At 51.5% G+C, this 22,263-nt stretch overlaps 1 protein-coding gene across 3 annotated transcripts in view; it reads right to left on the bottom strand.

Moving 5' to 3' along the window:
* The window catches only part of LOC133361896 (leukocyte tyrosine kinase receptor-like), a 77,345-nt gene that overhangs the window by 10,588 nt on the left and 44,494 nt on the right, over positions 1-22,263 (bottom strand). For all 3 annotated transcript variants that reach the window (XM_061580877.1, XM_061580888.1, XM_061580884.1), the window contains 10 exons: positions 20,037-20,219; positions 17,593-17,691; positions 16,439-16,591; positions 14,632-14,742; positions 10,711-10,927; positions 8,235-8,325; positions 7,526-7,590; positions 5,477-5,609; positions 2,562-2,659; positions 932-1,024 (listed from right to left, as the gene is read on the bottom strand). In XM_061580877.1, the coding sequence (XP_061436861.1) occupies positions 932-1,024; positions 2,562-2,659; positions 5,477-5,609; positions 7,526-7,590; positions 8,235-8,325; positions 10,711-10,927; positions 14,632-14,742; positions 16,439-16,591; positions 17,593-17,691; positions 20,037-20,219 (1,243 nt within the window). The remainder of the gene's footprint in view (positions 1-931; positions 1,025-2,561; positions 2,660-5,476; positions 5,610-7,525; positions 7,591-8,234; positions 8,326-10,710; positions 10,928-14,631; positions 14,743-16,438; positions 16,592-17,592; positions 17,692-20,036; positions 20,220-22,263) is intronic.

Genomic DNA, 22,263 nt, shown 5'->3' with positions numbered 1-22,263 from the left:
CACAGAGATACATAGAGTGACATAGAGATATACAATGACACAGAGATACATAGAGTGACACAGAGATACATAGAGTGACACAGAGATCCATAGAGTGTCACAGAGACACGGAGTTACACAGAGATCCATAGAGTGACACAGATCCATAGAGTGACACAGATATACATAGTGTCACAGAGATCCATAGAGTTACACAGAGACACATAGAGTGACACAGAGATCCATATAGTGTCACAGAGACTCATAGAGTGACACAGAGATACATAGAGTGACACAGAGATCCATAGAGTGACACAGAGACACAGAGTGACACAGAGATCCATAGAGTGACACAGAGACACATAGAGTTACACAGAGATACATAGAGTGACACAGAGACACATAGAGTGACACAGAGATCCATAGAGTGACACAGAGACACAGAGTGACACAGAGATCCATAGAGTGACACAGAGATCCATAGAGTGACACAGAGACACATAGAGTTACACAGAGATCCATAGATCAATAGAGTTATACAGAGACTCGTAGACGACAGCCAAAGACTATCGGCAGTAGAGGCAATTGCAGGACATTGCAGGGTGTAGGGATTGTACAAACTATAACCAGAGCAACACAAACCAAGACGTTAATTACACGAAACCTACACCAAGACTGAGCGAACAAGATAAACAATTCAAAGTTCTTGAATACAAATAAGAGCTCAAGGGAGGCCCTGGAGTGGATGTTTGGGTCCTCGTCTTCCACACTGGCCGGAGACGCTTCGGAAAAGGTGGGGCTTACCCACACTTTACCCCACCACCACCGCCACCACCACCGCCACCACCACCACCCTCCACCACCACCACCACCCTACTCCACCACCACCACCACCCTCCACCACCACCACCAATGCCACTACCACCACCGCCGCCGCGCGTGCAACACGCACCTGTAAATGTCTCGTGCCATCCCAAAGTCTCCGATCTTGGCCACCCTGTCCGGCCCTTTGCAGGTCAAGAGGCAGTTCCTCGCTGCGATGTCCCTGCGCAAGGTTTATTACAAATAAAAAACACCACACCGGGTCAAGTAAACCGACATTTGTCCACTGGCACGTCCGGAGCCGTGCCAGCACGGGGTCATCGTGGCACGGTTGGTTTTCCACTGGCTAGGAATTGAAGATGGATCATTAGTCTGCCACTAGGTGCAAGTTTTATGGTGTGGTGTGTCCCGTTCACTTCTGAATTTCGGACCGTGCAAGCGGCTCAGCGTACATTTTAGGTAGAGAGGCGTAGCAGCGTCACTCTTTGTAAAGACATTTTACTCATCACAAAGAACTGTAGCAACACGACCACCGCCCTCTAAGATAGCTGGCGCCAAACTGTGACACACGCCCTCCCGTAGGGCCTTGTGGGAGCCTCGGTACCGATACAGTTTTTTTAATTTTCCGGATTCGTTTCGATGACATACGCGTACGTTATCAGAACGGAATCAGAACGGAATCAGAAGAAAATTCGATGACGTACACGTCATCGGCACAAGAAAGGATTACATTTGCGGGGTCGTGGTTTTTCTGACCAGGTAGAGCAGCGAACGGCATCGCAATCGAAAGGTCGGAAGTTCACATCCTGATTGAGGCAGGTGGGGGGGGGGAGTGCTGACTCAGCCCATCATCCCTCCCTCCCTCCCTCCAGGGTCGATAAAAGAGCACCAATTTGTAATGGGGAAGTCAACAGTGGATGTCCTATGGCAAAACTCACCCCCACCTCCCCACCATCATAGGAATGTGGAATTTCCACAACTTACTGTGAAGGACTGGGAACAAGAAATGAACACCACGTGCTTCGTGGGCTCACTTCGAAATCGACTTTTTTTGGTGAATTTAATTTGGGCCAGGCCAGCTGGCGTTGCCGCACGTGCGCCTGTCAACTCGCTAAACTGTGATCCTGAAATGTGTTATTGTTAGTCGTAATGTTAGCTAGAAAGACTCTGCGCTGTCCAGTTAAATCAACCAAACCCACTGAGCTATACAGCTCTTTTTAAAGATGCGACCTGGCCACAAATGATCGCTCAACGAAGCGGCTTATCGTTACGTGGAAATTTATAGCAGCCAAAACCTCTAAACGCATGATTCTAAATGTGAAGGGAAAAATCGGAGGACCCGGAGAAAAATCTACGTGACCACGGGAGAGAGCGACACACGGCAAACTACCAATATACAGCAGGCGTCAGGGTCGAGATCGAACCCACAACCGCCTGTATACCAGGCGAGGTAGTTAACATCTCTTCGCCACCGCAGGCATCAGGGTCGAGATCGAACCCGCGACCTCCTGTATACCAGGTGAGGTAGTTAACATCTCCTCGCCATCGTGATGATGATAAGAGAGACAACGCAAACTCTAAATATACAGCAGGCGTTAGTCAACATCGTACCCATGACCTCCTGCAGTTAACATCTCCTAGCCACCACAGTTTTTATGTCTCTCTCTCCCTTTCATTCATTTGCCAGTTGCCTGGGTGAAAAGTGGACACCCCCCACCCATTCACGAGTCGCCCGCGCGCCCAGACGAAGCGCACAGCACCTGTGAATGAAGTGGCTCTCCTCCAGGTAGCAGCAGCCCTGCGCGATGTCCCGAGCCATCTGCAGCAGCTCCAGCGTGCACAGCGACGCGCCACCCGGCTGGGAGTCGGGGCGGGCAGTGGGGTGGGCGCAGAGACACGGGGTGGGTGAGGCGGTGGGTGAGAAGGGGGAGCATGGCTGCTGACTCACAACGCGTACGTACTGTGTGTGTGTGAGTGTCTTTGCGTGTGTGTGTGTTTGGGGAGGATCGGTAGTGTAGCGGTTAGCGCGCTGCGCTATGAACCCGGCGACCCGGGTTCGATTCCCGTTCACGGCCAACACCAGTGACGATTATCTGAACCGGTCCCGGGCCTCCCCTAGGTCGACTCAGCCTCAAATGAGTACCCGGTGCGGTGTGTAAATATCGCCACTGGGGAGACAAAGGCGGTCGGGCGTGGTGCTGGCCACCCACCCCCTCGTGTACCGTTCTGGCCTTCATAGGTGCTCGCTAACAGAACTTGCCCCTACAGTCTGTTAAGGCTATACGGGGGATCTTTGTGTGTGTGGGAAGGAGCGGTAGTGTAGCGGTTAGCTGCGGTGCGAACCTGGCGACCCGAGTTCGATTCCCGCTCATGGTCAACATCGGTGACGAATATCTGAACAGGTCCTGGTCCTCCCCTAGGTCGACTCAGCTGCAAAAGGGTACCTAGTGCGGTGTATAAACATCGCCACTAGAGAGACAAAGGAGGCTGGGTGTGGTGCTGGCCACTCACCCCCTCGTGTGCCGTGCCGGCCTTAATAGGTGCTCGCTAACAGCACTTGACATAAGAGTCTGTTAAGGCTACGCGGGGGATCTTTGCCTTTGCATTCGTGTGCACCTGGCACAGGCGCCGTGGTGACCTCACCACCACTTAGTGGTGAAGTGTTGTTGTTGTATTCGTGTGTGTGTGTGTGTTCGTGTTCAGGCGCGTGTGTGTGTATTCGTGTTTAGGCGTTTTGTGTGTGTTGTGTGTGTATTCGTGTTTAGGCGTGTGTGTGTGTGCTGTGTGTGTGCTGTGTGTGTGCACGCCGGTTTGAGACGTGTTTTGTTCAATCCAGGTGAAGACTCATGAGTGCAGGACATAAGTCTAATTTGCCAGAGTGATCTGGGGTCACGAAAACGACAAAAGCATGAAAAAAACCCAAGAACAGCAACAACAACAACATCACGCCGTCACAGAAACAACATCACGTGAGGAATTGACAATGTTCGCGAAAAGCAAAGACACACGGCAGAACAGAGCGGTGGCGCTTCTCCGCTGAAAATCCGGCCACCCCAGTTCGATTCCCGCTCATGAGCAGCAATCAGTGGAAAATATTCGAACGGGGTCCTAGGCCTCCACTAGGTCGACTCAGCCTCAAATGAGCTCACTTGTGTGAACATCAAAGACAGAGGCGGCCAGGCGTGGTGCTGGCCTCCCACCCCCTCGTGTGGCATGCCGGCCTTCACAGGCACTCGCTAACGGCGCTTTACCTGCCCGTTGATGGCTATACGGGGGGAGGGAGAGGTTGGATCGGTGTCTCCGTTTGTGAGTGCGTGCACGTGCGTTGTTGGATTAAACCAAAATGTCAAATTTTTTATTTATTTTATTTTACCAGGTAGGTAAGGTCCACTGAGCGATGTAGCTCTTTTTCAGGAGCGGCCACAAATGAGAGCTCAACGGAAGTGGCTTATCGACCCGGAGAAAATCCACACGACCACGGGGAGAGAGAGAGAGAAACACCGCAAACTCCAAATAAACAGCAGCAGGCGTCAGGGTCGGTCTCGAACCCTCGACCTCCTGCAGACCAGGCGAGGTCGTTAACATCTAGCCACCGTGATGATGATGATGAGAAAGAAACACCGCAAACTCCAAATACACAGCAGCAGGCGTCAGGGTCGGGATCGAACCCACGACCTCCTGCAGACCAGGCGAGGTCGTTAACATCTAGCCACCGTGATGATGATGATGAGAAAGAAACACCGCAAACTCCAAATACACAGCAGCAGGCGTCAGGGTCGGTCTCGAACCCTCGACCTCCTGCAGACCAGGCGAGGTCGTTAACATCTCCTAGCCACCGGGATGATGATGAGAGAGAAACACCGCAAACTCCAAATATACAGCAGCAGGCGTCAGGGTCGGGATCGAACCCTCGACCTCCTGCAGACCAGGCGAGGTCGTTAATATCTCCTAGCCACCGTGATGATGATGAGAGAGAAACACTGCAAACTCCAAATATACAGCAGCAGGCGTCAGGGTCGGGATCGAACCCACGACCTACTGCAGACCAGGCGAGGTCGTTAACATCTAGCCACCGTGATGATGATGAGAGAGAGAGAAACACTGCAAACTCAAATATACAGCAGCAGGCGTCAGGGTCGGTATCGAACCCACGACCTCCTGCAGACCAGGTGAGGTCGTTAACATCTCCTAGCTACCGTGATGTTGATGAGAGAGAAACACTGCAAACTCCAAATAAACAGCAGCAGGCGTCAGGGTCGGGACCGAACACACAACCTCCTGCAGACCAGGCGAGGTAGTTAACATCTCCTAGCCACCGTGATGATGATGAGAGAGAAACACCGCAAACTCCAAATAAACAGCAGCAGGCGTCAGGGTCGGTCTCGAACCCACGACCTCCTGCAGACCAGGCGAGGTCGTTAACATCTCCTAGCCACCGTGATCATGATGAGAGAGAAACACTGCAAACTCCAAATAAACAGCAGCAGGCGTCAGGGTCGGTCTCGAACCCACGACCTCCTGCAGACCAGGCGAGGTCGTTAACATCTCCGAGCCACCGCGGCGCGGTGTAGGACGGCACACCGCGACAGCGTCACATCGCCGCGTGCCACCACATGGTACAGCGCGTCCACAACCGGGCGGCGGGGCCGACGCGGCCACAGTGGGGGCCACTCACGAGGCAGGCGGTCCGGGCCTCGCGCAGGAACGACTTGAGGTCCCCGCCGGCCATGAGCTCGAGGAGGATGAAGCGTGGGAGGCGCTGGAGGCTGACGCCCACGCAGCGCACGATGTTCCCGTGGCTGAACTTACTAGGGGGGGGGGGGTAGGGGAGAGAGGGGGGGGGGGCTGGTTGTCACGGCGACAAAGGGAATAACGCACACGGGAGCCCGCAACAGCCTTCACGGATCCGCTGGGGAGACAAGTGCAGCACCCGCGGCCCGGCCGCCTTTGTCTCCCCCGCGGTGATCGTTTGCACGCCGCAGCAGGTGCTCATTTGAGGCTGAGCCGACCTAGGGGAGTAGGGGGGTGGGCAGGCCCAGGACCGGTTCGGTCACCGGTGTTGGCAGTGCCGGATTATGGTAGGAGCAAAAATAGCTACTACATATGTAGTAGCTACTACATATGTAGTGTAGTAACATATGTAGTAGCTACTGCTAATGCTACGGGCGCCCCACACTTTCAAGCTATCAATCCCGGTTCAGTGATTCTGCACTTGCTCTATTACTATAGTACTATACCGCCTTCAACTTTTATGAACGTTATCTGAGTGCATATCAAATGAAAAAATAAAATTACTTTACTGTGCAAGTAAAACATTTTGTTTAAATATTTACGTGTTTTTTTTATTTTATTTAGGACGCCTTTATTAAATATGCTACAGGCCCCGCACGAGCTTAATCCGGCACTGGGTGTTGGTGCGAATATCGAAACTCGGGTTGCCGGGTTCGTAGCGCGGGATCCGGTAATGGTCCTGGGTCGTCGTTTCGCTTTCTCCTCGAGTTTGACGCCCGCTGCGTTTCCCGCGAACGACATTCTGCGGGAGTGTTACTGCCGAACCGCGCTCTCCCCCTCCCCTCCCCTCCCGCAAGCCCGCCGAGTGGGAACACAGTAATGACGGCACCGATTTGGATTCCGTGGTAGGAATCGTGCCAACGACGTCCCGTGGAACGTCTGCCTCGGCGCTAATCGCCGGGAGGAGTGCCTCTCGGCGTTGCGTCTATTTGTGTCGTGGGACTTCACTGTGACCCCCCCCCCGACCCCCGATGTTTAAAAATAAATAAAAATTAAATGTTGTTCCCGATCGCGCGCTCCGTTGCTGGGCGTCACGACGCGAAGAAACGCGCTCGGAAAACTCTCCGCGGAGCGACGCTGACGGGTGCTTTCACCCGCTGTCCGAATTTCGTCGTAATTAATAGCGCAGAAACCCAGCAGCAGGAGCAGCAGCAACAGCAGCAACAGCAGCAGCAGCCACAGCAGCAACAACAGCAGCAGCAGCAATAGCAGCAACAGCAGCAACAGCAGCAGCAGCAGCAATAGCAGCAACAGCAGCAGCAACAGCAACAGCAGCAGCAACAGCAACAACAGCAGCAACAACAGCAGCAGCAACAGCAGCAGCAACAGCAGCAACAACAGCAGCTACAGCAGCAGCAACAGCAGCAACAACAGCAACAACAGCAGCTGCAGCAGCAACAGCAACAACAGCAGCAACAGCAGCACAACAGCAGCAGCAACAGCAGCAGCAGCAGCAACAACAGCAACAACAGCAGCAGCAACAACAGCAGCAACAGCAGCAACAGCAGCAGCAGCAATAGAAACAGCAACAGCAGCAACAGCAGCAACAGCAGCAACAACAGTAACAGCAGCAGCAACAGCAGCAACAGCAGCAACAGCAGCAACAGCAGCAGCAACAGCAGCAACAGCAGCAGTAACAACAGCAGCAACAGCAACAACAGCAGCAACAGCAGCAACAACAGCAGCAGCAGCAACAGCAGCAGCAGCAACAGCAACAACAACAGCAACAACAACAGCAGCAGCAACGGCAACAACAGCAGCAACAACAGCAGCAGCAACAGCAGCAACAACAGCAACAACAGCAGCAACAACAGCAACAACAGCAACAGCAGCAGTAACAACAGCAGCAACAGCATCACCGAACGACGTGGCCGGGGAGGAGTCATCGCAGCAACACCCGCGGGGGGATTCGAACCCAGGTCCCCTTCGCTACCTGATGATGAGCGCCTCCATGAGGAAGTCCAGCTCGTCCTGCTCCGAGCAAATCTCCGGCAACGTCTGCGCAGCGGCACAAAGATAAAGACAAAGATCCCCCCCCCAATAGCCTCAGCGGAATGTTGGGCCAAGTGCTCTTATGGAGCCCGGCACTGCCTCTCGTGACCACCTTTGTCTCCCCAGTGGCGACGTCCACGCATCTCGCACCTTCCTAGCGGCACGCTGCGGCTACGCACGGAAAGGAGCTCGATTAGCGTGCGTCTCGAGGGGTGTAAGCTCTCATTTGAGGCCAAGTCGACCTAGGGGGAGGCCCAGCACCGGTTGAGATGCTCGGCCCGCGTGGTGTTGGTGGTGGCCGTGAGCGGGAATCCAATTTTGGTTTCCGGGGTTTGTAGCGGTGGTGCTGCGCTAATTGCTGCGCCAACGCTCCCCTGCACAGCGGGTAAGGGACAAGGGGGGGGGGGAGAGATGGGGGGGAGATGGGGGGGGGGAGATGGGGGCGTGATGGGGGGGGAGATGGGGGGGGCGTTGGATACCAGGGATTGCCTCACCCCCCCGACCCACTAAATCCTATTCGCCAGCGTGAATGAAACAATAACATTGTCGCATATACACGGCAGCTTTGTTGTTCTTGTTGTTTGATACGAACAAAGTTGTCTATTTTTTAACGACATCGCGGGGGGGGGGGGGCAGCGTGCCCGACTCACCTTCACGGCCACCTTGAGGGGGCTCTGGTCCCCCGGGTTCCCAGTCACGTGACCCTCATAGACCTCGCCGAACGCGCCGTGACCCAGCGCCCTGCGCACAGCGACACCGGGAGATGGGGGGGGGGGGCACTGGTTATAAAGGCGCCGATGGCCCCCCGCTCCAGTAGTCGCTTCTCTGACGCCTCCTCCTCCCCCAACCGGACGGAGCTCAAGAGGAGGAGGAAGAGGAGGAGGGTGGAAATTTACGCTTGCGTCCTTTCTGCCCTAACGCGCGCGGTGTTTTCGTAACGCGGATTGGATATGCGGGCGGGTGTGCGAACTCAAGGGGGAGCGCGTTGTTTCGGGGTTTTTTCCCCCCGTCTCTTCTTACAACGACGCCAATTGGATGTGACGCGATCGAGTGAACGGAACCGCGTCGCGCGAGCAGGGACACGCGGGTTCGTAACGGGATGCTGCTGGATGCTTCTGCAGACGCTACCCACGCGCCTCGGGTCTTTGCTCGGCCTGCCGAGGCAGCGTGCGTGTCATCGCGGAGTGTGCTTTACCCCACATGAATTGTGATTTATTCCATAACGCGGTGTTCTTCAGGAACGCAACTACTCCCGCCGTTATAGAAGAGCGGACCGTGCTACTATTTGTGAGTGCGTGCGCGCGCATTGTGGTATTAAACTAAACTCAACACATTCCTGCAGAGGGAGCTGGTAGGAACGTTGGGTGGCTCAGTCAATGGCCAGGGCAACGGCGGCGTGGTGTATTCCGCAAATATGCCCGACTGTGAGGGCGGGCACAAGCCGACGTGAGTAGGTTAAACGTTGAGTTTTATAAGGGCACCACGGGGTGACCAGCCTCTCCCCACCCAGCCCCACCCCTCCAATCCCCCCACCCAGCCCCACCCCACCCTCCCCACCCAGCCCCTCCCCACCCTCCCCACCCAGCCCCTCTCCACCCAGCCCCTCCCCACCTTCACCTCCCCACCCAGCCCCTCCCTCCGCACCCAGCCCCTCCCTGCACGACGGACACAATAATCCCCTGTGGGCTGGTGTAACCAGGAGATTCCTACCAGTATAAATGTTTTTTTTACTTTACCAGGTAAGGCCCACTGAGCTGTATATCTCTTGTTTTAGAAGCGACCTGGCCACAGACGATAGCTCAACTAAGTGGCTCATCATCAGCATCACGTGGAAGTTTACAGCAGCCAAATAACTCTAAGCGCGTGGTGACGTTGATTCTAAATGTGGAGTTACAAAAAACCGGAGGACCCGGAGAAAAATCCACGCGACCACGGGAAGAGAGACACTCCAAATACACAGTATGCATCGGGGTCGGGATCGAACCCACAACTTCCTGTATACCAGGCGAGGTAGTTAACTTCTCGCCTACTCTAACACTCTGGCCTTAACGACTTGCGGGGGTGGGGAGTGGATACAAAGAAATGGATATAAAATAAATAAATCTGTACTCTTTGGTTCTTTTGGTAAAGTCTGCTGAAACAGGCAGTTGCCCTGCTGTGTTTGTCTCACCTGATGAAGGTTGCTTGTGTTGCGATCGAAACGTCGTGATCTAATAATAATAATAATAATTGGCGTTTTCCCCTTTTTTCTGGCAACTAAACTGAAACATTTTTACAAGGAATCATGTGCGCATTAACCGCGATACTTGTGGTCAAAATGCAAACAAAAAAACACACCCTGATAATATATATGCATTGCAATAATAGTTCACGTCGTGATTTCTTTTATTTTCTACCCACGTGACTTTACCGATAGAACCAAAGAGTATGGATTCCTGTAGTTACGAAAGCTTCAAATCAAGATTAAATGAATCTGCTTACAACACTGATAATAACAGCAACAATTTGGACCATGATAACAACAATACCCCGGTGGGCTTTGCCTGGTAGGATGGGGGATGGTTTATTGTATTTCTATGTCTTGGGATGATTTGTTTACATTTCTACAGTCGTGGTTTTGTATTGTTTGTTGTTGTTGTCACGTTCTTACCCCGTGTCCCTACTGGACTCATCGGATTTTCTCCGGTATAAATAAATATTCTGATTCTGAAATTATGATTCTGGATCACAACAACATTGACAACAACAACGTCAACAACAACGACAACAACAGCGACAACAACAACGACAACAACAACGACAGCGACAACAACAACGACAACAGCGACAACAACAGCGACAACAACAACAGTGACAACAACAACAGCGACATCAATGACAACAACGACAACAACAGCGATAGCAACAACAACGACAAGAACAGCAACGACAACAACACCAACTGCAGCGACAACAACATGGACAACAACGACAACAACGACAACAACGACAACAGCAACGACAACAACAACAGCGACAATAGTAACAACAACGACGACAACAATGACAACAACAACGACAACGATGACCACAACAACAAAACAACGATAACAACAACTACAACGCCAACATGACAACGCGCGGCACCTGACGAGGTCGATGTTTCGCCGCGGCACCTCCTTCAGCTCGCTGAGTGCTCCGGCCGAGCCGACGGTGGCCGCGCCGTGGGGCTCCCTCCCCGCGTGGCAGTAGTTGGGGTTGTAGTCGGTCATGATGGTGGAGGCGCGCACCTTACTCAAGTTGTACTCGGGGCTCAGCAGCTCCAGACGGAAGGCGCGCAGCTGCCGCTGCTTGCGTCTGTACGCTGCTCGGACGCACGGCGCAGACACGCGAAGACGAAAATTACCCCCCCCTCCCCTCTCCAACCCCTAGATTTGAAGTTTTCGTGACCGCAAGGATTCATACTCTTTGGTTGTTTTTTCGGTAAAGTCACGTGGATAGAAAATTATAAAATAATGATAATAATACATATATTTCGATTTAATGCTTTCGCGACTGCAGGGATTCATCTTCTTGGTTATTTCGGTAAAGTCACGTAGAATGGAAATAATAAAATAATAAAAATAAAACATAAAATAATTTTCACGACGTTTCGGCCACAACGCAAGCAGCCGTCCTCAGGCGAAGAATAGGTCTGTCGAGAAGACATTCAGACTCTGTCTTCTCGACAGACCTGTTCTTCACCTGAGGACGGCTGCTTGCGTTGTGGCCGAAACGTCGTGAGAATTATTTTATTATGTTTTATTATTTTATTATTTCCATTCTACGTGACTTTACCGAAAGAACCAAGAATAAGAATACATATATTGTCTTATTATTATGGTCGACAAAATGTCGTGAGTTTTTTGGTTTTTATTCATTTTTATTTTTATTTATTTTTATTTTTAGGTGAAAAATTAAAATATATTAAATCACGACGTTTCGGGCGCAACACAACAAGCGTGAAGAAGAAGGAGGCTTGTGTTGCGCCCGAAACGTCGTGATTTTATTTATTTAAAGTTTTTTTACCTACGTGACTTTACCGAAAAAAAAAACAAAGAGTATTACCCCCCCCCCCCCTCTCTCCACCTCCACCTCTCCACCCCACTATTAGCCTTAACTCTAATTCATTTTTTTTTTCAAAGCAGGTAAGGGTCCCCCCACTAAGCCGCGTAGCCCTTTTGTTCAGCAGCGACTCTGGCTATCACACGACGAGAGTGCAACGAAAGTCGGCTTGTTGTGGTCGTCGTCGTCTTCGTCGTGTGGAAATCAGTTCCAGTTCATTCTAGATTTGAAGCTTTCGTGACTGCAAGGATACATATTCTTAGGTTTTTTCGGTAAAGTCACGTAAAAAAAAAGATTTTTTTTTTAAAACTAACAAAAGTAAAACAAAATAAAAATCACGACGTTTCGGAGGCAACACACGGCTCCGTCTTCAGGTGGAACCGTCACAGCCACGACAGCTGACGGTTCCACCTGAAGACGGAGGCTTGTGTTGCCTCCGAAACGGCGTGATTTTTATTTTGTTTTACTTTTGTTAGTTTTAAAAAAAAATTTACCTACGTGACTTTACCGAAAAAAACCTAAGAATATAGTTCCAGTTCAGTTTCACTTTCATTCGTTAGGTATAGCCCTGTGAGCCATGCGGCCCTTGACTCGGGTTTAACCGCAACAAACAATAACATGAACAAAGGAACATCTGAAAGTGTCGACGCGGCCAAATACTCGAAAAGGGGGTGACGCTGATTCTTAAGCGTGGAGGGAAAACCAGGAGGACCCGGATAAAAAATTCACGTGACCACGGTGAGAGAGAGAGACACCGCAAACTCCAATTACACAGCAGGCTTCAGGGTCGGGATCGAACCCACGACCTCCTGTATACCAGGCGAAGTAGTTAACATCTCGCCAACGCGACGCCCACGGTGTAGGGACTGTCGGGGCAAGTGCTGTCAGCGAGCAGCGCCTATGAAGGCCGGCACGGCACACGAGGGGGGTGGGTGGCCAGCACCACGCCCGAACCCCCCAAATTGGGAAATTTAGTCACCATGCTAAGTACTCATTTGAGGCTGAGTCAACCTTGGAGAGGGAGGGGGGAGGTTCAGGACCGGTTCAAATATTCGCTACCGTTATTAGTCGTTAGCAGGAATCGAAACTTTGATCGTTGGATTCATAGCCAATTGCGCTAACCACTGCACCACCGCTCACGCACGGATAGACACGCAGGCACGCGGATGGACGGAGACACCGACGGACAGATTGGACACACGGATGAGAGGAGATGCCCACAGAGAGATGGACACGCGGACAGACAGACAGACAGATGGACAGACAGAAGACACGAGCCGAGACGGATGGACGCACTGACACGTGGATGACATTGTTCGGGGTTAGCTTTGCAATTCTCTTGAAGGACTAAGGTTACTCAGCGTCGGAGGCACGGCTCACAATAGGTGTGGCTGTGCAATGTGAATGCACATCAAATGGCTCATCCTCACCTCCGCTCCACATTGTACTCCCACATATGGAAATTTCAAGAACGAATTAAACCGCAAACCCCCCCCCCCCCGCACCCCGCACCCTCACCTCCATGACTATTACCACATTTGAATAGACCTTACAAGGTCAGAGACACGCACGCGGCATATCTAAGTGGTAGAGTGGGTGGGCAGAAGATGAGTAACAAAGGAGGTGAGGGAGAGGAAGGGACATGAGGGGGGAGGAGGTGACGGGAAGAGGAGGAAGGCCAGGAATGATGTTAGGAGGAGGGAGACGGGGAGAGGGAGAGAGATAGGGAAGGTTGGGATAATGAGACGAACAGTAGTCGTCGTTGATGCTTTTAAGAAATTTCACATCCATATGGCGGGGCTCGGGCCGTCCGTACGGCAACCGCCGTTTGACTTCCCAAGAATGTGGCGGGGCCTCGCGAGGCGATACCGATTTTATCCACCGCAGAGGCCCGGCGATGATGATACGGTTTGAATAAAAATAACAACGAAGCTGCATTTGTTTTGCTCACGCAGCGCCCGCCACTCTGCCGCAACTGGCGGCAGCAATTGCCCAAGCTCTGTGACCCTATAGCTGGGGGCGATGTTTGTCCAAACTCCGCGGCGATGTTGACATCGACGTCGATGACAACGACGGTGACGACGGTTTGGGCCGGCGGTTCCACCGTGGCGTTCGCCGGTGAGAATTGTGACTCGACCGGGATTGCAAATGACTCAACTGGGATTACAGGTGACTCAACAAGTGATTGTGAGCGTACTGCAGGCCGCGTCTGTGATGGACAATATCGTCCTGCCGCTTTAAGAATTGCACAAATAATAATAATAGCCCACTCCATTACTATCGTGAATCATTCACATTGTATTTCAGTACGAAGCCTGCGCAGGTGCGATGGGCGAAAAAAGAGGCAATTTATTTAATGTAAAAATGTGCGGCGTAATGATTATTATTGGCAGATGAAATATTGCAAATAATTATCATAACGATTAATAATAACCAATAAGCATGATGATAATGTAATTCATGATCATCATAATATACATTTTTTTATAATTCATAATACAGGTTTTTAAACGTCGTATTAAGATTGTAAATGTTGTGGTTTTGCTCTCCAACACACAACCGGTGGTGCTGTACTGGTAACGAATTGGCCACGTTCTGTTCACGTGACAACCCTTTCTAGTTGGCTGTGTCGGGTGGTGGCGGGTTTGACGACACATTTATATATTTACGCGATCTAACCCGAAAAAGAAAATCCCGGTATTATGGATATTGGTCGCGAAAGCCTACGTGTTAAAATGATAATAATTATATATTAATTATAGTTATAAATAGATATATATAAATGACTTTATATTATATATTTATGTATTTTGTCAATATAACACAACAATATATGATCATAATTTTATATTACACCAAAAAAATGTGAATGCTATTACGTAACGAATACATAATGCCGCTATATAATTGCATATGATTGTAACATCATAATAATAATAATAAATTATAATAATTAGCACGCACCAATGAGGATGCCCGTGCACGCCAGCGCCAGGATGACCGCCGTGGCCACGGTCGCCACTGCGAGCACGAGCGGCAGCGAGAGATGCCCCTCGGGGATTCCCGTCACCATGTCTGGCGGGCACGCAACACACGCACGCGGAGTCGTGATCGTTATTGGCCTCGCTATGACAACAACAGACGACAACAACAACGACGACGACATTACGGGGGTTGGTGGTTACCGATCGATCAAACTTTATTTCTGTAGCACTATTCGTGGGTGGTGGGTGGATGGGTGGTGGGTGGGTGGTGGGTGGTGGGTGGATAGGTGGGTGGTGGCAGTAGTGGGTGGTGGTGGTGGTAGTAGTGGGTGGTGGTGGTGGTATTAGTGGGTGGGGGAGGTGGTATTAGTGGGTGGTGGCAGTAGTGGGTGGTGGTGGTGGTAGTAGTGGGTGGTGGTGGTATTAGTGGGTGGGGGAGGTGGTATTAGTGGGTGGTGGCAGTAGTGGGTGGTGGTGGTGGTAGTAGTGGGTGGTGGTGGTATTAGTGGGTGGGGGAGGTGGTATTAGTGGGTGGTGGCAGTAGTGGGTGGTGGTAGTAGTGGGTGGTGGTGGTGGTATTAGTGGGTGGGGGAGGTGGTATTAGTGGGTGGTGGCAGTAGTGGGTGGTGGTGGTGGTGGTATTAGTGGGTGGTGGTATTAGTGGGTGGTGGTGGTATTAGTGGGTGGTGGTGGCAGTAGTGGGTGGTGGTGGTGGTAGTAGTGGGTGGCAGTAGTGGGTGGTAGTGGTGGTGGTATTAGTGGGTGGTGGTGGTATTAGTGGGTGGTGGTGGTGGTATTAGTGGGTGGGGGAGGTGGTATTAGTGGGTGGTGGCAGTAGTGGGTGGTGGTGGTGGTAGTAGTGGGTGGCAGTAGTGGGTGGTAGTGGTGGTGGTATTAGTGGGTGGTGGTGGTGGTATTAGTGGGTGGTCGTGGTGGTATTAGTGGGTGGTGGTGGTGGTAGTAGTGGGTGGTGGTGATATTAGTGGCTGGGTGGTGGTGGTAGTGGGTGGCAGTAGTGGGTGGTGGTGGTGGTATTAGTGGGTGGTGGTGGTGGTGGCGGCAAAGGCTGAGAGGCGACCGATAATGAAAAAGGAGAGGGACGAGGAGGATGATGATGATGTCAGCGACGTCAGCGTGGGGGGTCAAGGCGACGTTCATCGGGGTAGTGGTGTTAATCATCAAGTGACGACGTTTTTGTGAAAGACGTAAAAGAAGGCTGGTGGGTGGAGGAGAAGGTGGGGGGGGCGGTGAGGGGGTGGTGGGGGGATGGTGGGGGGGGGGTGAAGGGGGTGAAGGGGGGAAATGATGGTGGGGCGGGGAATGTCGGGGTGGGGGGATGTTGGGGATGGTGGGGGGGGGGTGTGTGTGTGGGGTGGTGAGTGTGTGTGGGGTGGTGAGTGAGTGTGTGAGTGTGGGGTGGTGAGTGAGTGTGTGGGGGGGTGGTGGTGAGTGTGTGTGGGGGGGGGGGGGGTGGTGAGTGAGTGTGTGGTGGTGAGTGTGTGAGTGTGGGGGGTGGTGAGTGTGGGGGGGGGGGGTGGTTAGTGAGTGTGTGTGGGGGTGGTGAGTGAGTGTGTGAGTGTGGGGGTGGTGAGTGTGAGTGAGTGTGTGTGTGTGGTGGTGAGTGTGTGAGTGTGTGTGTGGGGGTGGTGAGTGAGTGTGTGAGTGTGGGGGTGGTGAGTGTGTGAGTGTGAGTGTGGGGGTGGTGAGTGTGAGTGAGTGTGTGTGTGTGGTGGTGAGTGTGTGAGTGTGGGGGTGGTTAGTGAGTATGAGTGTGGGGGGGTCCTCACCCAGGCAGCGGACGCCGTCTGGAGCGAGCGCGGTGCCGGCGGGGCACAGGCACACGAGGCCCCCCGTGGCGTCGTCCCTGCGGCACTCGCCCGACTCGCAGCGCTGGCAGTCGACGTGCTCGCGGACAAACACCTCGCCATGGCTCTCCGTCACTGCGCGACGACCACCGCCACCACCACCGCAACCACCACCACAACCACCACAACCAGAATCACCACAACCACCACCACAACCACCACCACCACAACCAGAATCACCACAACCACCACAACCACCACAACCAGAATCACCAGATTCACCACAACCACCACAAACAGAATCACCACAACCACCACCACAACCACCACAACCAGAATCACCACAATCACCACAACCACCACCACAACCACCACAACCACAATTACCACAACCACCACCACCACAACCACCACCACCACAACCACCACAACCAGAATCACCACAACCACCACAACCACAATCACCACAACCACAATCACCAAAACCACAACCACCACAACCAGAATCACCACAACCACCACAACCACCACAACCACAATCACCACAACCACCACTACAACCACCACAACCAGAATCACCACAACCACCACAATCACCACAACCACAATCACAATCACCACAACTACCACCACCACTACAACCACCACAACCAGAATCACCACAACCACCACAACCACAATCACCACAACCACCACCGCAACCACCATAACCACCACCACAACCACCACCACAACCACCACAACCACAATTACCACAACCACCACAACCACCACCACAACCACCACAATCACCACAACCACCACAACTACCGCACAGTCGCTCGTCGCTCACCGCTACCTCAACCGCTCGCTCGCGTTCTCTCTCTCTTGCTTGCGGCGACGTTGTTGTTGTTGTTGACGGTGTTGTTGTTGATGTGGTTGATGGTGGCGTTGCGGTGTAAGGATTGTTGTCGTGGTTGTTGTGGATAATGACGATGCTGTTGTTGTTGACGATGTTGTCGTTGATGTGGTTCATGGTGGCATTGCGGTGTTGGGACTGTTTTCGTGGTTGTCGTGGATACTAATGTTGTTGTTGCTGTTGACGATGTTGTTGTTGTTGACGATGTTGTTGTTGTTGTTGATCGTCCGTCTCTCACCGGCCAGGGGGAATGTGTAGAGTTCGCCCAGCGAGCTGACGAACGACACGCCATCCTGTCCGTCTGAAAACATCCCATTCCCAGCGTCTGCATCCCCACCTGCACACACAGAAGACAAAGATCCCCCCGTGCGTTAGGAAGACACTGGGAGCTATGGCACTTTTAATCAGAATGTTCATTTGTACTGGAGGAATCCGATGAGCTATAAAGCTTTTTTTACGCAGATGTCCCGTCGGGGCACGGGGTAAGAACGTTACCGGAGTAAACAGAACAAGAAACGCGCTCGGAGTGCAAAGTACAACAACAGGTTTAAACAAGTCACCCAACCGCGTGCAAATATCACGAAACCGTCCCCATCCTGTGGTTCAAAAGCGACCCGGCCACAAATGATAGCTCAACAAAGCGGCTCATCATCAAAAATCTAAACAGTCTCAACGAATGTTTCTAAATGTGCAGGAAAACTCCGGAGCACCCGGAGATTGAAAACTCGTTTCTTCAGGACTGCTTTTTGTCTTCTTAGTTCTTTCGGTAAAGTCACGTAGAAGGGAAATAATAAAATAATACAAATAAAACATAATAAAATACAATTCTCACGACGTTTCGGCCACAATGCAAGCAGCCGTCCTCAGGTGAAGAACAGGGCTGTCGGCCACAACGCAAGCAGCTGTCTTTCCGACAGCCCTGTTCTTCACCTGAGGACGGCTGCTTGCGTTGTGGCCGAAACGTCGTGAGAATTGTATTTAATAATGTTTTATTTTTATTATTTTATTATTTCCCTTCTACGTGACTTTAGCGAAAGAACCAAGAAGATGAATCCCTGCAGTCACGAAAGCTATAAATCGAAACTGCTTTTTGTGTTTAGTTTGTTGTCCTTCCCCCGCCCCTCCGATCAGCACGGTTGGCCGCTACGCACGGTGCGAAAGAAATGCAACATACGGACATACAACAGTCTAATCTTAATTTTGGAGCTTTCGTGACTGCAGGAATTATTCTTTGTTTTTTTCGGTAAAGTCACGTATAAAAATAAAATAATAAATTAAATAATAGCATACGACGTTTCGATTGCAACACAAGCAATCATCATCAGGTATAATGATTGCTTGTGTTGCAATCGAAACGTCGTATGCTATTATTTAATTTATTATTTTATTTTTATACGTGACTTTACCGAAAAAACCAAAGAATACAACAGTCTGTTAAGGGCAAGTGATGTCAGCGAACACCTATCAAGGCCGACGCATCACACGTGGGGTGGGTGGCCAGCACCACACCTTTGCCGCCCCAGTGACGATGTTCACACACCGCATCATTTGTACGTATGTTTAACTTCTTGCGCATCGTACATAGCCCACCGTGCCAATCGAAGGTTGAGTCGACCTAGGGGAGGCCCGTGACCGGTTCAGGTAATCGTCACCGGTGTTGGCCGTGAGCGCGAATCGAACTCGGGTCGCCGGACTCGTAGTTTGGCGCGCCAACCGCTACACTGCCGCTCGCAAGTTTCACGTCGCCTTCTTGAAACCCGGGGCAAGTGCTGTCAGCGAGTAGCAGAAGCTCCTACGAAGGCCGGCATGGTGCACGAGGGGGGTGGGCTGGCCAGCACCGCACCGCGCCCGGCCGCCTTTGTGAGATGACTTCGACGAGGGGGCGACAACCTTCGGTACCGGAGCTGCGTTCACCTCTTCAAGGATTGTGGTGCTGCTCTTGAAATTCGATTTTTTATTAAAAAAATGGCCCTTCTTGTTTATTTTGATTTCCGCATGCGGTTCATTGAGGACTCGGGCCGTGATGTCATTCGTGGAGGTCCGTCTCGTATTCACCACGTGCATTGCGGGGCTATTAAAATATTGGTTGTTGTTTTTACCGAATTTTAAACAAAATAATGTCTCCAAACAAGTGACGCCATCACATCTACCCCCCTCTATTTAAGGGACGAAACAGGAGGATTTCTCCACAAATCTGTCTGCCGCCTGATGATGCCGGTTGTAATTGCTGGCGAAACGTCGTACACTCAGACTGTAAATGTTGTGGATCTACTCTCCAACACACAACCGGTGTTGCTGTACTAGTGACGAATTGCCACGTTCTGTTCACGTGACAAACCTTACTAATTGGCCGTGTCGGGTGGTGGTGGCGGGTTTAACGACACATTTATATATTTACGCGATCTAACCACCCCCGCCCCAAACCGCCCTCCCCGTATTATGGCCCTCGTTGTTTTGATTGCCGACCCCTGACTTGGACGATGTGAGACCTCTCATAGATTTGAAGCTTTCGTGACTGCAAGGATTCATACTCGTAGGTTTTTTTGGTAAAGTCACGTAGGTAAAAAATAAAAAATGTACATTGAATTTTATTTTTTACCTACGTGACTTTACCGAAAAAAACCTTAGAGTAAGACCTCTCATAGTCTTAGCTACCACACCGCCCCCCCCTACCCACCGTACCAATGTATCCTCCGCCACCCCCCCCGGAGGTGCAGGCTCCCCCGCCCCCACCGAACCCGCCAGAGGTCGCCCACCCCCAGGCCCTCGTGGCCTGGGCGCAGCCGGAGCCCCCCGCGGCCCCCTCCACGAGCGAGCGGCCCGAGTGGGGAGCAACTGCCGTGTCGTTCCAGCCCCCGCCCCCTCCTGCGCAAACAACAACAACAACAACTAGAACATCAACAACAACAACAATAACCGTTATCATTACAACTACATCCCTTATATTTTGATTTAAAGCTTTCGTGACTGCAGGGATTCATATTCTTGGTTCTTTCGGTAAAGTCACGTAGAAGGGAAATAATTAAATTGTAGTGTGGGGATGAGTGTGGGGTTGGGGTGTAGGGTGGGTGTGGATGAGTGGGGGGTTGGGGTGTAGGGTGTGGATGAGTGGGGGGTTGGGTTGTAGTATGGGTGGAGATGAGTGGGGGGGGGGGTTGAGGTGTAGTATGGGTGGGGATGAGTGGGGGGTTAGGGTGTAGGGTGGAGATGAGTGGGGGGGTTGAGGTGTAGTATGGGTGGGGATGAGTGGGGGTTGGGGTGTAGTTTTTATTGTTTTATATTTGTATCATTTTATTATTTCCCTTCTACGTGACTTTACCGAAAGAACCAAGAATATACATCCCTTATGTTACTATTGGCAGCAGTACTTTAGCTATTGCTGCTGGAATGGTTAAAACAATAGCGACAACCACGACAACATTTAATAAACAACAGCAATAAAAAAACAATGACCGTCCAACAGCAACAACGATTACAACAATGACAGCAACAACGGTATAAAAAAGGAACGACACAACAACAACATCATCATCATACCAGTCCCTACCACTACCAAGTACAACAACAACAACATCATCATCATACCAGTCCCTACCAGTACCTAGTATAACGTCGTCATACCAGCATCCTGCAGCTAACCGATACCCAAGCTCCATGTGATCTTGCCGTTGCAAACAAAGACAAAGATCCCCCGTATAGCCTGAACAGACTGTAGGGGCAAGTGCTGTTAGCGAGCACCTATGAAGGCCGGAACGGTACACGAGGGGGTGGGTGGCCAGCACCACGCCCGACCGCCTTTGTCTCCCTAGTGGCGATGTTTACACACCGCACCAGGTACTCATTTAAGGCTGAGTCGACCTAGGGGAGGCCCAGGACCGATTCAGATAATCGTAACTGGTGTTGGCCGTGTTGGCTGTGAGCGGGAATCGAACTCGGGTCGCCAGGTTGTAATAGCGCAGGCTGCTAACCGCTACACTACCGCTCCCCCCCCCACCACACACACACACATGCATTCATATAGGCATGTACACACACGTATAAATACTCGCCCATCAGTTCATCCCATTAATATGAATACTGTCTTATGGGTGAGTGCCATACCATGGATGAGTACCATTGGATATAGCCACCATATTAATATGAACAACATGGGATATTGCCATAAATATGAAAAGTATGGGAGAATTCCATCAATTCCATCAATATCAACAGTATGCGATGCAGTATTGGCATCCCATCAATATAAACACTATGAGACATTTGCATCCCGTCAATAAGACGATCACGGGGCGTTGACTCTGAGGTTAGGTATGAAGTGGAATAAGCGGGGGATGGCATTTCAGCTGCGAGTGTGCCATGGGCACAAACAAAAGGACAACTCGATCTGGGGAAATTAAAAAAAACATTCGTCCATTGTCAATTGAAACGCTCGGTCCGTGCGTAACGCAATCAGCGAGCGCCCGTTTGAACAGCAGGTGTTCCCCCACCCCCCCTTACTGCCCCCCCTCACCCCCAATCTCGCTCCCCACCCCCCCCCCCACCTTCAATGAATCACCGGGTCCGAGTCAAGAGAATGGCGTCCCACACGAATATCAAACCAAGGGCCTACTCACTGTGAGGCGTGAGTGTCGTCGCCACCGCTGCCACCACTTTGGTCAATTGTGCATAGATATATCGTCATCGGGCAAACGCAACAACAGCCGCCACTCGTAAATATATGACCAAATTAATTAATGGAATCAGATTGCTCCGTTTCCCAGCAATGAATGAGTAAATAAATGAATCACCAAATGAACGCTTATAGATGAATTGCGTGAGCAGCGGCGTGCAACCTGCTGATAAGGCAAACAATCACTGACAACGGAACACATTAACGTGGGATTACAGCGCCATGGGACTTAAGGAGGGA

This window comes from Lethenteron reissneri, chromosome 8, assembly GCF_015708825.2.
Source record: "Lethenteron reissneri isolate LAM-NWPU_2019-01 chromosome 8, ASM1570882v1, whole genome shotgun sequence".
NCBI classification, from domain to species: domain Eukaryota; kingdom Metazoa; phylum Chordata; class Hyperoartia; order Petromyzontiformes; family Petromyzontidae; genus Lethenteron; species Lethenteron reissneri.
This window is presented reverse-complemented; position numbering and strand designations above follow the sequence as displayed.